The sequence below is a fragment of the Oryctolagus cuniculus genome, chromosome 7 (assembly GCF_964237555.1).
Source record: "Oryctolagus cuniculus chromosome 7, mOryCun1.1, whole genome shotgun sequence".
In the NCBI taxonomy this organism is placed as follows: Eukaryota; Metazoa; Chordata; class Mammalia; order Lagomorpha; family Leporidae; genus Oryctolagus; species Oryctolagus cuniculus.
In genome coordinates, this window is record NC_091438.1 from 39825229 (window position 1) to 39845724 (window position 20496).

Here is a 20496-nt window from a genome sequence, read left to right on the forward strand (position 1 = left end):
CTACTGCATTTGCTTTCTGCAGCAAGCTTCTCCTCTTTCGTTACCCTCTAAGCCATCTCTTCTGAGTGTTTTGAGTTTAGCTGCCTTCTCTGTTCTGGTTCCCTTTCTCTTCCCCCTTGAGGTGGCAGCAGCCCCACCCCCAAGAGAACAGCTGCGTGCCCTGAGGACGTTCGCATGTCATTCACTTTCTCCTCAGGCCTGTGAGACACTGGCAGGAAAGTCTGGCATGAAATGTCTCTCCCTGCATCCTCCTCCCTCCCCTCTCCCCTGCATTCCCAGACAAAATAAGAAACCATCTATAAAAGCAATGTAGCCTTTAATTCAGGTTGACGGATGACAGCAGGCTAAGATTTGCTCCCGAAGGTGTCCAGATGAGAAGACTGTCTCTCCGCAAGGGGCAGGGAGGGCAGGGAAGAGCGGGTGGCCTGGTGGCAGAACCAGGCCAAGAGCAGGGGAGTAGCCACACAGTGCAGTATTGCCAGGGCTTCTGCAAGGTGCAGCAGCAGGTCCAAAACCTTCTGGACCATGCATGTGGGCAACAAGATGATCCTGAACCTCACTAGGGTGTCCAATCCTAGGAATATCCCATGAGGCCACCAGAAAATGAACCAGACCCACAGAATGTCAACCCAGGGGCCTGGCCCCCAACCCAGGGCTTTCCTCAGGCCCTTGGCTCCCATCAAGCCCAATGGCCACAAGATAAAGACAACAAAGCAGGCCACAGCATGTGTGGACTGCAAGGCTCCCAAGCCCCTGCTGGATGCCAGGGTGCAGATGCCACGGGAAGTATCACTGGCCAGGGTGATTGGCAACCCCAACAGGGAGGCCGCCACCCAGATGCCCACAGCGAGTCCCAGGGTGAGGCCAGGAGACTGGCCTGCTCCAAGTTTGGGGCCCAGACAGGCACGGCACCCAATCAGCAGAGCCTGGGCAAAGGCTGAGCCATACCAGACCCAGTAGCCCAAGCCACACAGGATGATGCTGTGGGCACTGCTTAGCCCTGGTGCCAGGATGGGCACCACGATGCTGAAGAGGGCACTGCCCACAGCCAGCTGTGCCAGGATAGGCCTGCCAGGGCAGAGCTGCCAGTGGAAGAGAGGTCGGAGAAGCGCGAAGAGGACAGCTCCACTCGCCAGGATGCCCAGGACGCTGGCGAGGATGAAGAAGGGCAGGGAGGAGTCGTCGAGCAGGTTACAGGAGTGGCAGGGGGCAGCTGCCTCCAGGTCCGAGTTGTAGTCAAAGGATTTGTAGGACTCATTCTCATCGTAGGAATAATTCCATTGGAAGTTTCCAAGGTCCCACTGGTTCGAATTTGGGTCAACTGAGAGAGAGGGCTCCACCTGGGGGAAAAACCCAGAGGGGCAGTCAGACCATCTGGTTCTGCCCATGGAAGAGTCTCCTGGGGACGAAGGGAAGAGGGCAGGGGAGAAGCACAGGAGCGCCTGGATTAGAAGGACAAAGGAACTGGCAGGAGTGGGTGCAGTGGGGGGGGGGGGGACAGACAAAGCAGGGAGACCAGGGTCCTGGGAAAGCAGAGGAGGCTGGAGGAAGGACTGGAGGGCCAGGGGCCAGGGGGAGGACACACGGGGCCTCGGTGGGACCTGGAAGTCACAAGAGATCTGGACAGAAAGGTACATGAGTCCAGCGGTGGGGACAGGAGACTCGAGTGAGGAAGAGCAAAGGGAAAACAATTTCTAGTGTGAGAGAGAAAGGAGAGACATTCTAGGAGCAGCATGGAGGGGTATAGATCCGGGGGCAAGCAGAAAGGGGAGTGGGGGTGATGAGGTAAGGGGTTGTGGGGCACAGGCCCACACTCACCGGGTGCAGACAGTTCCCCATGGCACCGTGGGCTCAGGGCAGGCAGAGAGAAGGGCTGGCACGGCTCTGTCAGGGGCTGTGGTTCCAAGATAAGTGCCAAGGACTAATGAGGGCCCTCAGGTCTGGGAGGGCCACTGTGGCGGGAGGCATTCAGGAAGCCTTTATCCCACGCCCACTGCCTGCCTAAGCCTCAGGCTCACGGGGGCAGTGGCCCCGGGGGCTTCCTGTTTTGCGGTTGGACCTGCGGGGTCAGACCTCTCTCTGGAAAGGAAAAAGGTGGGGACCAGAAGGTGAACGTTTTCCCGAAGGTGGGCAGGGACGCTGAGAAGCCAGGGGACTTTCCAGCAAGTAGGGGTTCTTGGAGCACAAGGAAGGAAGAGGGGCCAGGGGTGACTTGTGAGGCAGAGATAAGAATGGCACGGGGAGGCTGGAGGGAAAGGGTGGCTGACAGCTCTCACTGCTCTCCCACCCGCCTGGGGAAAGCCAAGGCCATTCCACAGCCCTGTTTGGAGGATGGGGTAGTTAGCAGGCTTCTGGGTGGGTCTGTCCTGTCTGAGGGGGATGCCTGTGGTGTGGACTCTGTGTGTATCAGCCTGGGTGTGATACACTCCTGTTTCTGAGTGTATAGCAGTGTGCACACATGTGTGTTATGTGTAGGGGTGTCTGGGTATCAGCACTGCTGTCTCCAGATCTGGGTGTTTCTTTGTGAGCAGAGGGAGAGCTGTCAAGGCTACATAATGCGGCTACTTTAGGGAAAAACTGGGCATGAATCTTTCATACCATGTGGAACACACATCCTGGCATGTTTAGGCTCTGGGGACAATGGGATAACATATTTTAAAAGGAGACTGTGGCCCACAGGGTAATCCCTGTCCTGCCTCTGACAGGAGCTAGAACAGCTTCTTTGGCCTGGCGTCTGGCAACATGTAAAGGTTCTTAAGGGAGGTGATGCTGTTGCTCCTCTCCGGCTGACAGAAAGGGTATCCACCTTGCCGGTAGATTCCCAGAAGCCCCTTCTCCCTGCTGCTTTCTCAGGTCCCTGCTGTCTCTGCACCCCTTTCTGAGTTCCGTTTCCTCAGAGGAGACACAGCATGGCCTGGAGGGGTGGGCCAGGGGGGTGTCCAGGTCAGAATGGTGAGATCTAGAGGAGTGGTTCAGGGACATGGTTGCATTTGTTCAAGAAAAGGTGGGATGTTTTAGCCCCACTTTCGCTAAGGATCTTCTGCCTCGTTCACACAAGGATGCCTAGGAGCAAAGCACCACAGAACCAGGTGCAAAAAGAGGGGTCCCACGTTTCAGGTCCAACAAAACGGGGGCTAGCCGTGAGCTTGTGGGGGTCGGTGAAGCTCTCCCGGGGGGTGAGGCCAGTGTCCACGTAAACGTCCTCCTGGAGGGGCAGGAGTAGTTTGGTGCCCCACCCCACACACTGGATAGCAAGGACCCAGCAAAATGGGGAGGGGCCTCCTTCTGTCCTTGGAGAATAGCATTGTTTCCATCCTTAGGTGCCCATGGGGTACAGGCGCCAGGCACAAGGAATCCCAGGAGAATGGCCCTTCCACACAAGCATCCCAGCCGGCAGCGAGAGCAGCAGAAAGGAGGCAGCTGAGTAACACGGATAATCCAGATATATTGAGGGTGGCCCCTCTGAGATTAGCACAGGAGAGTTAGAAAGATTATAAAGATACACGATCCCCTCCCTGCTCCCTTCCCCCACCCTCCCACCACGGACAGACGCACACAGCACAACAGCCCCTCTCCCCCCGCCCCCCGTACAAATATGGCTTCTGTGTAGTATGGACAGAGTGGTTCAGCTTGAAGAGGAAAAGTCATTTTCCCAAAAGCGGGTGCTGGGAGACTAGGAGCCTGACAGGCCTGGGACCCAAGGCTCCCTTGCTGCTGTAAGAGGAGTGGGCCCTGGCTTAAGTGAGGGGCTGCCTGCGGTGCCCAGGGCCCTAACCAGTGGCTGGAAGATTCACGACGTTATTACCTGAACTGAAGGGGGTGGGCAGACCTGCTGGATTGCAGCTGCCCTGTTTTGCGTTTTGCACATCCATGTCAGAGTGGGGAGGACGTGCTGAGGGAGGGAGAGGCAGCGATGCCACAAGCATCAGAACATCAGGAGGGGGGCGGGCAGACCGTCCAGGACAGGGAGAGTGCACAGCCTCATCTCCAGGGCAACCAGCTGAAGGGGCCCCCGCCCCGACCCGCCCCGGGACAGAGGGGAAGACAGGGGCAGGGACCCCAGCCCCTCTAAATGCTGGGTTCAGATGGTGGGAAATCCAGGGTCAGCGCCAGGAAGAGCCTGAGGGTGCATAGCAAAGGCTGTGGCACTGATGCCACAGCTTGGAGAGGGTACGTCAGGGGAGAGACTGGACGCTCTGAGTTTCAGGGAGATGGAATAGACAGTGGGGCAAAAGCACATCCTAAGACTCCTTTGTCTAGGACAGATGAGTGCTGGGGGTGGCCTGGGAAACACCAGGATGGTACAAACCCCGACTAACGTCCTCCACTCCCAAAGCCCTTTCGTGTCACTTTCCACACTCCGTCCACCTGCCCAGGGCCCCGGCTCTTAGCATCCTCCTCGGTTCCTCTCTCTGCCTCTCACTCACACAGACACACGTGCACATGTATACCCACGCACACGCACACACACAGTTCACATTATTCCCTTAGTTTGGGCAGGAAACAGCTCAGTGCAGCGAAGCTCCTTTTAGTATTTTTGTTGTTATGTCTGCCTGGCTGCTGAGGGAGGGCAGACTATGTGCTGGGGTCTGGATGGACAGGACACAGGGCGGCACAGGATGGGGAGGAGCAGTTGCTTAGCAATGCTGTGAAGAGTGGTTGCCGTGCAACGGTCCAGGGGTCCGGGTAAGAGTGTGGGGCCCCTCAGGGAGAAGCAGATGCAGTTCAGGCCCCAGTGCAGTGCCTCTCCTATAGCTGCTGGAGCAAGGAGGGGCCTCCACATCCTGCCATCCCCCAGGGCAGTTCCTGCGGAAAGAGCCTGGCTTCATTCATTGATGGTGTAGGGGAGGCAACAGGTGCACAGGGCCCTCTCCGTCATTCTTCCTCTTCTACCTTTGCTCACAGGTATCTGTGCCCTCCCCACGTGGAAGCTGCATGCCACCTGCATTCACATGGCCTCTGGACTTGGGAGTGGGGTCAGAGCAGCACCCCCCTTCCAGTGTGTGGCTGGCAGAGGTAAAGCCACCTCCAGCCTTTGTTCACTACTCTCTGCCTCCTGGGTTCCTGGAGAAGTTGTGGCAGCTGCTCTGTTGTAAAGGATGGAGAGAGGGCTGGGGATACCCCGCCCTTCCAAACCAGCCCTGCTATTCACCCTTTCCTTACCCCTCTACCTTCCTCCTCCTCCTCCGCACACTTGAGATTTTTTTTTCTTTTTTTTTCTTTTTTTTTTTTTTTTTTGCTTTCCTCGTCCCAGGGCCCCCACTTCTCCAGCCTGGAGACAGATTTGGGATTTGATTTGGGATTGTTACAAAAATAATAATAACCCAAACGCAGAGAAGCCACGGAAAGGGCTGAGGGCAACCCTCCCCTCCCCCCCGCCCTCCTCCCTCCCCATTCCAAACCGAGTACAAAACCGCACCCAAAGCAGACATTCTGTACAGGGGGGTGGGTGGGCTGGGGAGCAAGCGGGAGGGGCGGCCCTGGGGTCGCTCTGTACAAGTCCAGGTTGGTGACGGCCCAGCAGTCCCCATGGGGCCCCTGGGGGCGCAGGAGGTGGGCAGGTGCCCCTAGATGAAATACTCCTTCTTGTCATCCCCTCCTGACTGCCCGCCTTCTGCGTTGATGATGGCCGTGTCTGCGTCTGGGGCGTCATCGGAGCCCTTGGCCTCATGCGTCAGGTAGGTTCCTGTGTGGAGAGAGAGGCTCCTCCTTTCAGGAGCAGCTAGCAGACGGCTGAAGCGCACCTTGCCCACCCTCCCGCCCACCCACTGTTGCTCAGGCAATCTTTCTTTCGTCTGGAGCTTTCCCACTTTACCTAATTTGCATGTGGCTGTCAACATCCCTCCCTTGACCATACCCCTCTATGAATAATGAATCCAGCCCTTAATTGGAATCTCATCCATAAAATGAGCAAAAATAAATAAATAAAAAAAGATGTGCATGTGGGTGGTCGCGAAACTGCTGTGTCAGCCTCAGGAGCAATGCCATTGAGATCCGCCTCCCGTTGACCAGCTCAGGGCCTCTGGCTGCTGGCTGGAAGATGAGACAGAGCAGGAGTCTGAGAGGGAGGAATGAGGGAGATAATAAAGATGTAGGAGGGAAAGTTTAAAAAAAAAAGAAGAGAGGAGAGGAAAGACAAGAGATGATACGGGGACCACTGGAGGAGACCAAAGGAGCAGGGAAATGAGGCTCACAGACAGACAGACAGACAGACAGAAGGACAGTGCAGGAAGAAGGGCTTTGGCACCGTGTGGGAGACTTGTGTCTTACAGCAGAGACCCTAGAGGCAGGGCAGCATGGGAGCAGCAGCTGCCTGAGTGGGCAGGTTTGATTTCACTTGGATCATCACCAAGTGATTGGCTTTACTGCAGGGTTGGTGGTGCTGTTATCACAGGGTTGGCACCGATGGGGCTGGTGGCATTTTTTCTTTCTCAGACACTTCAAGGAGCTGAGGGAGTCTCTGAAGGGCCTTCCTGCAGCCTGCTTCTTCCTGCCTGTCCTTGGCTGACCTCCCCACCTCCTCCCAAGTCCTCTGGTTGCAACCCTCACACCTCTGACCTTTATGCCGGATCAAGTAGTGGCCCAGGAAAATGAGCAGGATGAGCAGCAGGAAGACGATGAATGCCACAATCCCGCCGATGATGGCATGGTAGGTGCTGGAGGATGAGGGCACTGGGCTGGGGTCTGGAGGGAAAGGGAATGCACAGTCAGATGTGGGGAGGACCCCTCCCTTACTGTGGTGTTCTGACGTGGCCTCGGGTGCCTTGCACAGCACAGAACAGGCACTAAGGTTGCCAGAACAGAGCAGCATCACCCAGCAAAGGGGACATGCCTGATCTTGGCTTTTAATTTCTTGCACTATACCTGGAACATAGTGGCGATCAAAACAAGTTGGTGTATTCATGATTAAATAAATAAATCTACTCACAACTAACCATCTAAGTTGAGTTCTTGGCACAGCAGTTTGACCTTGGTCAAAGATGATTGCTTTAACTTCTCTCTCCTCTCTCTCTTCCACCTCTCTCTCATCATGTTCCTTTCCTAGCCTCCACACTTTCTTACCTGCCTGTCTTCTTCATATTCCGAGCTGACCCTTCTAGGGGGCTTCTCAGCTGAAGACCTCACTGTGCTGAGATCAGATGGGGGAAGGAGCTGTAAGAAGCTGACGGGGCTAAGAATTAAGCTCACTGACAGCACCTTACAAAAGATGATGGACTATGACCCCTGGTAGCAGTATATCTTCCTGCCAGTAAAACCCCATCCCTCCACCTGTCGCTGGGACTCCATCTTCACTTTGCCGCCATCCAAAGGTGTGTAGACAAGGATTGACTTGCTTTTCCCGTGATGACTGATGTCTCTGTCACTGGAAATACGGACTTTGTCCTCCAGAGAAGCAGAGGTGAGACTCATTCTGCATAGACTGGGCCAGGTGTGACAAGGACAGCACTAGCCATGGTCAGGGCCCTAGGATCTGAGGAGACATCTGCAGGCCCAGGACACGGTTCTGATACTTCCAAAACCACATCAGCTACAGATACAGCTTCCCCACCCTTGGGAGATCTACTGTTTTTCCAAAGACTCAGCTTGAGTCTTGATGCCTCATTGACTCCTGGTCTGTTTTTTTTCTTTCCTACCTTATGTCTCCTCAGGCTTGGCTGGCTGGACCAGCTTTTAGTACCTTGCCTGTCTATGCCTTATTTGAAAAGAAAACATTTGTGCTCTGTTTTTTATGCTTTGCTTGGGAGGCAAATACTCCATAATATGATGGGTTGAATGTGATAGTACAACTTGGAAGGTGTTTTAGCCACACTTTTTTCCCAAGGAGTACGTGTGGCATGGCCCACATTGAAAATCAATCCTGGATCGCTGTTACAGAGGCCATGGAAATGGGAATTCCTTAGGAAAAACACAGACTCTCACTGTCACTGGTCACTGGTCACTGGGGCCATCAATTAAAAGCTCCTTCCTCTGGGTAGAACCACATTTAATTTCACCCCAGGCACACCCACTTAGGAGAATCCTGGAAGAAGCTGCAGCAACAATTTCCACCACCAGGCGTCAGCACTGGGAGCATAGTGGATCAGACAGGCCTTCCTCTGCTCTGGTTTCAGCGCAGGGCAGAGGGGAGAGATCAGCAGATACCAATCACAAGGGCACAAAAACTTTCTCTCACTGCTGCACATCGTCAGAGTCAGGCTGGAGAGCTCTGGGGGCAGAGACCGGGCCTCAGTGCATTGTCCTTGGTCCTGGCATCTTACAATAGCCTTGTTTATTGTGCTGAGGCAGCTCCCACTTGCTGAGGTCAAGCCTTAGAGTTGGAATCACCCATCCAGACATTCTGGTCCCAAGAACTCAGGGCTTTTATCCCTGGGAGGCATGGCTGTTATCCTGCCATCCTCAGCCCACCCGCACAATACTGCTTTAATGATCATTTCAAGTAAGGGAGTTGCTGAAGTCCCCCCAACAATGCATTTCCCACATCCTACGGAAAGGTTTGGAAGACTTTCTGGCAGCACCCTGCTGCCTCTGGGATCTTAAAAAAACTCCACTGCCAACTCCCTATAAAGGGGCCTCTGTGCTAGGCTGTCACTGCTCCTAAAGCCAGGTTTTGTGGTCACAGCTTCTTCCAAGAAGGTCCCTGGTCCCTCTGGAAGATGCATCATTCAAGAAAAAATTCTGATGGCTGCTCTGCAGAATACAAGCTTATCTCTCTTTGCTGCCTGGGGTCTGCATAGGGTGTCCCAGGTCTTCAGGGAAGGGAAGGACAGAGGCAACATGCATCCCATAGATAGTCCTGGGAGGAGCAAGTGCAAGAACAGCCCATTGGGCAGGGGAACATGTGCATGCCTGCACACAGGTAGCGTAGCTCTGGGGCCTCTAACCACAGATGCATCATTCTTAGTTGTCAGAAGAGTGCAAGAGATAGAGGGTGGTGTCACCCAGGCCACCACTGTTTAGCAAAGGTGGTTGAGAACCCACCCTTCTATTAATTTTTCATGAACTCATGCTCCAGAGTAGACCTATAGAGCCTTTGCCCTCAGGTCCCGTAATGGGGGGATGTTTTCCCTTTGCCCTGCTCTCAATCATAATATGTGGGTGTTATCAGGAGGCGAAAAGAAGAGAGTACAAGACAGACAGAGAGGGGAAACACTGGAGGAGAACAGAGGAGGGCTTACCATTAACATTGAGAGTGAAGTAGGCCTTGTAGCTGCCCATATTGCTGGTGGCTGTGCAGCCGTAGGTGCCACTGTCGCTTTTATTGAGGAAGGGGAAGATGAGTGCGCTCTCCTGGGTCATCTTCAGGGGTGGCACACTGCCCTCCTTCTCCCATAGGTACTGCTGGGGGCTGTTGAGGAGACAAATCAGAAGTGCTCAGGAGAGTGGCGACTGGCAGGCTAAAGGAAGAAAATAAATAACAGGGAGGAGGGGAGTCAAGGATTGTTTGATGAGGTTCCAGAAATCACAGGGGACTAAGATGCTGAGTTCCACAAAGGTGAGGGTGGAGGTTCCCTAACTTGAATCTTACTGTAGCTTGGCTTCTTACTGGAACCTCAGGGGCTGAGCTAGGGGGTGGCCTGTGCAGGAGAAACCATCAAAGGACAAACTTCGTCGGATTGAGTCCAAGAAATGGGAGGCTCAGCTCAGACAGTCCAGAGAGACAGGAGGATGTCAAGTGAAGACAGCAATCTGAGAGTATGGAGGTGTCGTAGAGGCAGGAAAAGGGGGCTTCTTACACTGGATTGCCACGTCCCTCACAGTGTAGCAACAGTTTCTGGCCTTCGCGGGGATGTGGAGGGTCTGGTCTAATCATCACAGTTGGTGTGTCTGGAAGAGAAAATGGGGTAGATGCAAAACTTTCTAAAGTGCTTAGATTTCCAAAATCTCAAAATCACTCAGCAAACTACAGCTTCTACCCCTAAATGTCTGGGGAGACCAAGAGGCTATGAATACAGAACTTCTTCTCCCTCCATGTTGGGAGCAAAGGCTGCAAGGGCTATTGAGTGTGTGACCCACTTGCTCTGTTTACAACCTCGTGGTACTAGGGCACTAGAAGGTCTGTCTAGTACATAGAAGGAACCTAGTACATATTTTTGACACAAGTAAGCCAGAAGTTGCTACTTACTGAGCTCACAACATTTCAGTTCTTTCTGCTCTGAGAGGGAACTTTGCACTGGAAGCAGTGTTTGAACATGAAGCCTCATTTTCAGTGGTCAATTCAAACATGAAGTGAGAGCTTTGGAACAGCAAGAGATAGGGAAGGGGGTCATAGTTTGGCTGCAAAAAGGTACTGACACAATATAGACGGGCTCTGCAAAGGAATATTGGCATCTGCCATTGACGCCAAGGGGCTGCTTGGGAGGCTAGGTCCAGATGGTGGCTTAGAACAATGCAACCAGATGCTGGGTTAGAACAAGAGTGAAAGAGGCTGAGCTTCCCCCTCAGGACAGAGCCAACCTTAACAACCAGTTAGTGAATGTATCTCCGTCATATCCAGCAGGACAAAGAGAAGCTGGCCAGGTGAGAGAATGGGGGTGCTGGGGCCCCACAGCACTGAGTGCTGATTACCGCTGGGCCAGAATGGTCCCTGGAGAGTAACTGCCAGATGGTCTGGTATCTGGCAGCCGAGTCTTTGGGACTCAGACAAGGAAGGGCCTACTTTATGCCTGGCCAGGGACCAGAGCTCAGGGGAGAAGAATCCAAGGCAGCGGCTTTATACTCAGAACTACTGATTACAGAAACACCTCATAGCTGCTGCCCCCACACTTTCTTAATTAATAAATTAGGACAAGAAATGCATCATTTCGTGACTGTTTATCTTATGCCTTTGTATTTTAGTCCCCCCTCCCCCCTTAGTCCTTCAAATCAGAAATGTTATTTTGGAAAACTTTCAAATTTCCTCAGATGAGACATTCCCAAGTTTCCACACTTCCTCAGAAATTTCCTGTTCATACGAAAGACATATTCCAGTGTCTTAGGAGCAGGGACAGTGAGTCTGGTCAAGTCAGGTCCGGTCAGAATCCAAGGAAAATCATGGATCTGGGCAAGCAAAGGAGTCTTCAGTAAGAAAAGGATGTGGGATTCTTTTCCCAGGCAGGCTGTGCCTTCCCACAACCTACACTTTCCTGAAATCAGAGAATGTTAGACAGAGAAGATACCTTAGTGACTCCCATGGTCATCTCTGTCTTTTAGCAAATAAAGACTCAACTTGGTGGGGTACAGTCATTTTCTTAACATCACACAGCCAATAACTGGCAGAGTGCAGACTAGAAACTAAGTCCTAGGGGTTTCTGAATGCCACAGTTACCACCGTAACTTGCAGTTTGATCATATTACACTGGCCTCACCCTTATCCCTTGGGTCAAATCCTTCCAGGTGCATGCTTTTGGAAATAAAGTTTTATTGGAACACAGCCCAACTCGCTTGTTTACATTTTGTCTGTGACTGCTTTTCTGCAGCAGCAGTAAGCAGAGACCTCAAAGCTCTCAAAGCTGACGATGCTTGCTATGGGGCCTGCACAGAAAGACTGCCTGCCCTTGGTCTAGTCCTGCCACCTCTCATCTCATTTTTTACGTATCTGTGTATGTGTGCACATAGTTTCATGTATAGTCACCTGCACGTTCCTTTACCCAATCCATTCTCATACCTGGCCCTTCTCACCCGCCAAGCCCATGACATACATAAGACTTCAATGCGTTGAGAGGTGGATCTGTCAGCTCCCTTCAGAGATTCATGGTTCACAGAGCACACGATGTTTGCTCCGTCATCCTCCCGGGTAACCTGGAACGTCACTGAGCTGCTCACAGTGAAGGTTTTCCCATTGGGATCTTCCTGTATTCGAGTTGGTTCTCCTAGAAACACACACACACACACACACGGGCGCGCGAATACAGAGTGAGCCCCACCACACATACGTTGTGTGGTCCCCATCGTAGACATACAGCTAGTGAGTATAAACCTAGAAAAACTCAGGAAGCTATGAAATAGATATGTGTACATGAGAGAATGTGGGCTGTGACACACACATAAGTATGCACAAAATATCAGGCATTCCCGTTTTCTCCTCCTACATCCTGTCTTATGCACACATAGACAAACGCCCCCACTGCCAGCACCACCTCCTCCTGTAGTAACCCTTAGGAAACAGATACTCACCACGAAGCTCTTGATCACCCTTCCTCCAGGTGAGCTGGGCCGCAGGTTTGCTTCCAGAAGACTGACAGTGCAGGGTGGCTGTCTCCTTTTCCCGTAATGATGACTTGTAACCAGTGATTATGGGCTTCTGTGGGATGCCTGCCAGGGATAGGGAATGGCCAGGATAGGAAGGAGAGGCTCCCTGAAGTCATACGTCATCTCTCCCTATGGAGACGTCCTCTCTGAGGTCAAGGATATCCGAGTTTTTCTTTGGTTTGTATTGGTAGAGAACCAGGGTAACCATCTTTTTAGAGGACCAGAAGGCAAGATCAGGGAGAGGAGGTATGGCAGTGGGGAGACATGCCATACCTGAGACACATTATCTGACCTGATAACCCCTAGCACAACTGGTGGCCACAGAAAGAGTATGAGGCTCAGGGAGGCAAAAAAAAAAAAAAAAAAAGGAAATACAGGATGAAGATGACAGCTTATAGAAGCTCATATCCCCCTCGCCAATCTCAGGACATTGGCGAAATGGACATGATCACTCAATGTGATAAGTTGGGAGATTCAGGCTCAAAGAAAGGCAGACGCTTGTCCAGCTCAAACAGTAGCTAGAACAGAAGGGATTAGAACTCAGTTCTCTTGGCATTGTATCCCATTGCAAGGGAAACACAGGCTGAACTTTTGTCTGAAACGCTTGGAGACTTGCCTGTCTCCAGGCTGCTTTCGGGTGCCCACCAAGGGAGGTTAGCTGGAAGGAAGCATGCTGTGGGGACCCAGGGGTTTGCAAGCCTCACCGAGCACAGTGACGAGGGACTTGGCAGTTCGCACAGGCATGGTGAAGATGGAGCAGGTGTACTCGCCCTCGTCGGCCAGGGCCACGTTGCTGATGCTGATGCTGAGCTCATGGGGCGTGGAGCTCACCAGCTGAATCCGATTATCTCGAAGGGCTAGGGAGATCGGGACAATTGGAAGCCAGGTTTTTACTGCCCTCTTTCAATTCCAGGGCAGCAATTTGGGGTCAGGGGTCTATTATAGTGGGGTGGGGGAAAAGCTGTTCTTTAGGGCACTCACTCACTTTTTGGGGCCATTGAGCATAGTCACCCAAAAGATACTAAAAGTGTAGGTTGGTTCTTGTGCGCTTCCTTGTGACATCCCTGGGGCAACACTGACAGCTGCCTGTTAGGGCTTCTTTGGGGTACAGTCACTCAGGATCCTAAATGACTGTGCATGGCCAAAGTCAGAGCTGAAAAACTGAAGTTTCTCTGAAATCAGCTGAGGAGCCATGCTTGTTGCTTCCTCAAATAGCATACCTCCACGTTTCTAGTCCCTGAGCTGCAGGGACAGTTCACTTCCCCAGCCCAGGGAGAGCGAGAATTCATGGGACACTACCTCTTTTCTCCCCAAAGTAGAGAGTCTGCTGGGCAGGGTTGGACCACTGCAGGGATGAGTCCTCATGGTCCTTCACTTGGCACTTGAGCACCACGGTGCCGCCAGCCACCACTGTTTCATCAGAAGTCCAGGGCTGGCTGTCTGCAGGAGTAGAGCAGAGTTAATCTCTTGAGGACCTCCTTGGCCCAAAGTCCACATAATCTAATTCAGACCATCCAAGGGCCTGGTCTTTACAAGGTCTCTGTTCTCTTAAGGCTTCATGGGGGAAGGAACAGGAGGGGTGGTGGTGGTGGTGGGAGAGACAGACCTTATTTTCTCTTGCTTCGAATACACAAGAAACAGATAATCACTTGTTGAATGTTTGCAGAATGAACTGACAGGACCACAAACATTTAAAGAATAAGGGCACCCCAAATTTGCACATACCACTCCGCATAGATTTTTTTCTGATACAGTTCTACCATTCACCTTGGAGAACACACATACATATCTGTCATTCTGTGTTTTGCCTTCTTGCCACCTCCTACCTAGTAGAGCAAGAGCAAGAGAAGCAGTTGTGACTAATAATCTCAAGACTACGATGGGGAAAAGGCCAAACCAGCCCTTGGGTTGTACATTCATTTACACGAGAGGCAGCTGATAAAACTGAAACAAACAAAATATAAAGACTAAAAACTGAAACACTTTGACACGCTTTCCCATTCTTCTAACAATAACTTCCCCTCAATCATGCTGTCCCTTAACAAATTCTCTTTAGTGTTGACACTACCCGCCTCCCAACCCACAAGCACAAATCACCATCCTGATGTCCCTGTAAAGAATGAAGGATTGAAGTTTCCCCTTTCATGTGATGAGAGTATGTTTTCTAACCCCTTTCTCATTAGTCAAGTTAAAAAAAAAAAAAACAGAGAAGGGCTAGTCAGATACCCCATAGATGAGCCATTTGTATCTCCAGTGTGCCTTTTGGTCATGCCCACCTGTGAGCCCCTCAGACTGTGACGCTTGCTTCTTCCACCCAATATTGTGCCATGTTCCCCACAGCAAGAGCTCTGGTTTCCAATATTGATTCCTTCATCTTCAAAACCGACTTTCTGGAACCAATAGCACTGACCTCCAGAGAACTCATCTAAAATAAACACCTTCCAGCTCTGACTTTGAAACATCCACAAAATCTGTCCTATGGCACTGAATTATGTAACTAGCATTGCTCATCCCTGAATAGAAAACCCCCCCAAAAAATTACTTTCTCAAAAAGTTCATGGAAATAGAATTCAAAAAGAAGTTTATTTTGGTACAAAACATTAAAAGCACTCATAGATAGTTTTTCCACAACATGCATTTTCCATTAACTTCATTAAGATCTCTCATATGCGTGAATTTTACAAAATTTTTGCACCAACATAAACTTACCTTTTAATTCTATTTTCTACAAACTTTCTGAAATATGTTTGTATTTCCCTACTTTAAAAACAATCTATGCTTCTTCGGTGCTGATCTTATCCTTGCCTATCCACTTACTCATTTGTTTTTGGCCAAGGACACTCCATGTTTGGAAAGCAAATATTGATCACCCCCAGCAGAGAAGAGGCTCTGAGGAGTGAAGCTGCATGTACAAGAGTTGATAGCAAGCACCAACTGGTGAGAGTGGTTGCTTCCAAACTGAAGTGCAAAGCCTGGTGGTTAGTGTTCGTGTAGAACTGTAAAAACCAGAACTGAGGGAGATCTGCGGGATCATGGGATCCAATTCCCTCTTGTCACAGATGTAGACAATGAGGCAATGCGGGTGAAGTGACTGCCTAAGATCATTCTGTATGTTCAACTTGGAATTAGAACTTGGTTCTTCCGTCTCTCAAAGCAGTGTTTTTTTCATTAGAATGTTTCTCAAGTAGTCATCTGACTTGAGAATGACAGCTATGAATTTGAGAACCAGTGGCTGAGCTGGCTGAGCAAATTTGGAAGTGATATATTCCTAATATAGCTCAATAAAAGGTTTGAGAAATCTTTAATTTATATATCTATATCTACATCTCTCTCTGTATGTATGTATGTGTATATATATATATATATATATACACACACACACACACATACATGCCAATTTTTGGCTAGGAATCCCTCTGTCCCTGCTTCTTTTGGAAGAATATTACCGTGATTGTGTCTGCCCACTAATTTTTTATTCTGAGCAATGTATTACCTTAGAATGACTTTATTTATTTCTTTATTTTTTGGATGCTGTGTAGGGTGAATAGAATTCTCTGTACTGGAGAAAGGGAGGAAGGGGTAGGTGCAAGAGAAGCTGGTGGTGCAGAACTAAGAAGTCAGATGCCAAATGGGACGGAGAAAGAGTTGTGTGGTTATGAGGGGAGTGAGAATATGGGGTGAAGGCAACATGAGTGGGAGACAATGGGAGGATGAGTGAGTTGAGGGACATGGAAATGAGGGGCCTGGATTCTCACCTTGACTGGCCAGCATGTCAGGGCTGCTCCAGACTGTGGAGCTGATGGCCTCGTCCAGTGGAGCCAGAGTTCCCAGCTCCAAATCCTGCTCCTGCCAGTAGCCTGGGGAGAGAATCTCCATCAAGGATAAGCCCTGCATATATCCTGCTTCGCCTGGGGCTATGCTCTCCTTACTGGGCCTGAGGGAGAGGCTAGGCCTCTATAGAACTCAGGCTTATCAGGATACCTAAGAGAAGGTGGGTTTATCCCAAAGGAGGGAAATGAGCTAGAGTCCTGAAAACAGAAGCCAGGTCTCCTCTGAAGGAGTGAGTTAAAGGAGGGTGCTGAGTTTTATCAGTCCATCATATAATGTTAGAGCCAGTGAGATCTTAGAAGTCCTTCAGTCCGGTTCTCCCCTTTCAAGGATGACAACGGAACCCATTCATTTAAAAGTGACTTAGTGACAGACATCCAATGAGCTTTCATTTCTTAGCTAGGATTTCTTCTGCTGTACCACATGATCCACTCAAATAATTTAATGATTAGAAAAGATTTTCACACTTAATCATTTGTGTAGAGCTGTCAAATATGTACGCTGGCATTATCTAGTCCTCTTTTGGAGAGTGGAAGCAGAATGAAATTACTTTCCCAAGGTCATACTCAACCGAAGAACAAAGACCAGAAATTAAATGTCTGCTATCAAATGGAAAGCTCACTTTGTTTCAAGGTGGAACCTCACCTTTTAAGAAAGAGATCACGGTGGGGTTGACAGTTGCACGGAGCCTTTCCAATTCGACCTCCTAGGCGGTACTCACACTCTGCGCAGTTTTCCTACTTTATCCTCAGTCCCCTTCCTTCACCACTCTGCTCCTTCCCCTGGCAAAGCAAATCCCTTTCCTCTTCACCCAGCGAGCTTGAATGAACGCCTCTCTTCCTAGTAGGTGCCCCTAATCCCTTTTGTGAAGTGCCGGTAGCGTCACGCACCAGTTTCCCCCTACCCAACCAGGAGAGGCAGAGGGACAAAGAACCCGGCCACACGAATCTTTTCAGGATCTCCCGCCGGAGCGCCCTGCAGTAGCCAATCAAGTGCGTAAAATTCAGTGAGGTCATTGGCTGCTGTGCAGAGCCGAGAGTCGCGGCTGGTGCCGGCCCAGGGGGTCTCGGGAGAACTTCGCCTGGGGTGGGTGCGCGCTGGGCGCCGGCGCGGAAGAGATGAGAAGCCGGCGCTGGGAACGAAAGAAGCTGGGGATGGGGAAGTCGAAACTACCAAGAGAAGTGGGACAGAAGCTCAGAGTCCCTAGGAAAGAAAGGGGACCAGGACCAGGGAGCGAATTGCAAAACCAGATGGAAGGGAGAAAGCGAAGAGGGGGAGAGGGTGGGGGTGGAGGAGAAAGGCAGGGGGAGGGAGAGAGAGACAGGGAAAGAGGAGGGAGGGAGAAGGCATAGGGAGGAGGCGGGCAGGCGGGAATGGAGCCCTGAGAGAAGGCTGGCCTCAGAGTTCACAGGCCTCCAAGCCCGCGCCTCCTCTCCTCATTGTTGACCTCTGCCAGCGATTTTGAGAGTTACTTTGTTCTCAATCAGGAGAAACGCTGATGCCCAAATGAGACAAGGGAGTCAAGTAGAGGAAAGAGAAAAAAAAAAGTATAACAGGCAAAGAGAAGCTAGCAGGAATGGGGCAGAAGGCAAGTGTGTTAGTGAAGATAAGCAGAAGATTCGAGACTGGACGAAGGAAAGAGGCACAGGAGGGGACCAGAGCTGTCCAGTCCAGCAGAGACGCTCCTCCTGGGTGCCCATGGCCGACTGCACACACCAAGGATGACGCTGGTGAGTGGTCCTTGTTATTTTCAAGCTTGTGTGTTTGTGGGTGTGTGGGTGCACTGCGTCAGTGGTTGTGCTGCAGTGAGGGATGGTGGAGGGACCAGGAGGAGCCTGAAGGGTCAATGGTCAACCCTACAGCATTAGTATCCGGTACACAAAGTAAGCACGACACAGGCCTTTGCTCAAACAAGCAAAGGAAGAGGAAAACTGTCAGGACATACTGTGGTATAGGAGTTCAGTTTGCAGAATGCATTTTCAAAATCACCTTGAGAGACAGGCTGCAGACAGAATCACTTTTTAAGAGAAGTTCAGAGAGGTTTAGTGACTCACCTAAAGACATGCAAATAACACACCTCTCAGGAACCCCACCTCCTCAGGTGGTGCTCTCAAAGCCTTTTCCATAGTGCCTGTTTCCTATGGCATTTCAACACACTGTATTGTGACTACTTGTTATCAGTCTTCTCATCTAAATTTTGAGATGGCAAGTGCAGGGCCTTACCTTAGTTATCTTTGTGTCTTTAGCACTTAGCCCACTGTGGGCTCTCAGTACATTTAATTGGCTCTGGTCATTCAGCCACACTTGGCACTGTGCTATGCAGAGTGTTAATCAGGCAGAGGAGTCACCCTATCCAACAGCCCGGTTTTCCTCCACTTGCTTGCTCTCTCTCTCCTCTGTGCTTTGTTCTGCATCCTCCTCTGTTGCTTTTCTCCTTGCCAGTGCTCCTTTCATTACCCCCTTCCTGCTGTGTTTTGCTGGTATAATTTTTTCTGCATAGGAAAATAAGTGAAATGACAATGTAGATCATTCAAATCATTCAGATGAAGGAGGGGACTGACAACTAAGCAGATAGTCTCCAATAAATGGTATATTTTGGATATGCACGGTGTATTGTTTCTATAGGTTTGCAGAGAAGTCACTGTGGCTTGTCTTGATTTAAGAAATTGTTTAAGAGGTGGCTTGATACTTTTGCCACTTGGAGGGGTGATGGTTCTCTTAAACACACCTATGATATTATGTCTCCTCTCAGGAACTATCTGATAATATGTCTGAAAGTGTCCTGGCTATTTTTGTAAAATTGTAAACCTGTCGTGATAAATTTTGAATGGCCACTCCCCCTGGAAGCAGATGAGTGATTGTAATGCTATCAACAGAAACACAGATAAGTAGCAGAAACCATAACCTGAATTGGGAAAGGTTTATACCTTCTTTGGATTCAGAGTGTGCCCATCATTTATGATACCAGCATGAATTCCTTCAAAAAATTTAGACTGGAAAGGGAAACTTACAATTACTCTGCAAAGGCAGTGTGGACTTTGAAGTATAATTAGTAAAAATTCTGCTCAGGAACATGGCAAGGAGCTGCAGGTTTTTTTTTTTTTTTTTTTTTTTTTTTAACAGGTAGAGTTATAGACAGTGAGAGAGAGATACAGAGAAAAAGGCCTTCCTTTCGTTGATTCACTCCCCAAATGGCCACTACGATCGAAGCCAGGAGCCAGGTGCTTCTTCCTGGTCTCCCATGTGGGTGCAGGGCCCAAGCATTTGGGCCATCCTCCACTGTCCTCCTGGGCCACAGCAGAGAGCTGGACTGGAAGAGGAGCAGCCGGGACTAGAACCCGGTGTCCATATGGGATGCCGGTGCCCCAGGTGGAGGATTAACCAAGTGAGCCATGATGCTGGCCCCCAAGGAGCTGCTGTTATGTGGGCTAGATATGGAGGCCACATATCCACTAGTGAGGGAAGGACTTGGGTGTTCTGGTAGAACAACAGTTGAGAGCGTCGATCATATTTGTCATTTTGTGCCCCCTGAGAAGTCATCAGACTCTCCATTGCATGCAGATAGCTTCCAGGTTGTTGGCCTGACAATTCTTTATGACCAGATGTACAGGCCAATCCACCCTTCATCTTTGTCTCTTCTCCACTTTTCTCATCCCATATTCCAGACACAGGAGGGCATACAGAATTCTCTCCATAAACCCTTTGCTTTCCCATGTCTCTTCCCTTTTCTATGAGTGTGACAACTGTACTGATGGTGCCCTTTACCCATCCTCACATGTCTAAATTGTATCCACCCTTGAAGCCTATTTTTTGTGGCACCTTCTTCAAGAAATCTTCCCTGATTTTCCCAGATGGAAATAAGGTCCCATTTCTCTGACCTACAACACTTTGTCTACATTTCTTAAATTATGTATCACTTTCTACTTTGCACTGCAAATTTGGCTTCCCTCCTAAAGTATAAAGAAACTACACGTAGTGTTGATATCTGATTCATCTTTATATCCAGTGCTGGCTCTAATACAGCATATTGCACATAGAAGGTGATTAATAAATATTTATTTATTAAATGAATCAGATGCTGAGCATCTTCTATTGTGAGAACTAGATTCAAAATCTGCCAGTACAGAGGAAATAGCAAATCATACATGATAGGGAGAAACAGACTACAGTAAGTAGTAGACCACCTAGAGACTGAAGCTCTAGAAATCTACAAGACAGAGGGAATAGATAGTCATCAATGCTTTGTGTGTCAGGATCCAGATGACATGCTTTATATTCATTATTCCAAATAACCTTTTCATGGGAATTATTTTGCACATGTTAAAGCTGAATTAAACAACTTGTCCATATGATGTATCTGAGTTGGTATAGGACAGACTTTAAGCTTAGGTCCTTCTGGCTACAAAGCCCAGCCTTTCTCCATGTCTACCCTACACTACA

General features: G+C 50.0%; 2 protein-coding genes across 3 annotated transcripts in view; both read right to left on the reverse strand.

The window, feature by feature from the left end:
- Nucleotides 1–299: 299 nt before the first annotated feature.
- On the reverse strand, nucleotides 300–3432 carry ACKR1 (atypical chemokine receptor 1 (Duffy blood group)). The gene is made up of 2 exons (XM_002715308.5): nucleotides 1819–3432; nucleotides 300–1340 (listed from the first exon to the last, which is right to left on the reverse strand). The coding sequence occupies exons 1-2, from the start codon at nucleotides 1837–1839 to the stop codon at nucleotides 345–347; spliced, it is 1017 nt and encodes a 338-aa protein (XP_002715354.2). The 5' UTR covers nucleotides 1840–3432; the 3' UTR covers nucleotides 300–344.
- A 1080-nt stretch (nucleotides 3433–4512) lies between these two features.
- The window catches only part of CADM3 (cell adhesion molecule 3), a 30153-nt gene continuing 14169 nt past the window's right edge, over nucleotides 4513–20496 (reverse strand). The window contains exons 2-10 of one of the 2 annotated variants that reach the window (XM_051858486.2): nucleotides 15984–16085; nucleotides 13528–13668; nucleotides 12933–13085; nucleotides 12154–12291; nucleotides 11679–11849; nucleotides 9735–9825; nucleotides 9177–9346; nucleotides 6559–6684; nucleotides 4513–5686 (exon numbers count right to left, since the gene is read on the reverse strand). In XM_051858486.2, the coding sequence (XP_051714446.1) occupies nucleotides 5568–5686; nucleotides 6559–6684; nucleotides 9177–9346; nucleotides 9735–9825; nucleotides 11679–11849; nucleotides 12154–12291; nucleotides 12933–13085; nucleotides 13528–13668; nucleotides 15984–16085 (1211 nt within the window). In that variant the 3' untranslated portion in view covers nucleotides 4513–5567. The remainder of the gene's footprint in view (nucleotides 5687–6558; nucleotides 6685–9176; nucleotides 9347–9734; nucleotides 9826–11678; nucleotides 11850–12153; nucleotides 12292–12932; nucleotides 13086–13527; nucleotides 13669–15983; nucleotides 16086–20496) is intronic. The other variant, XM_051858487.2, reaches the window with a different exon arrangement.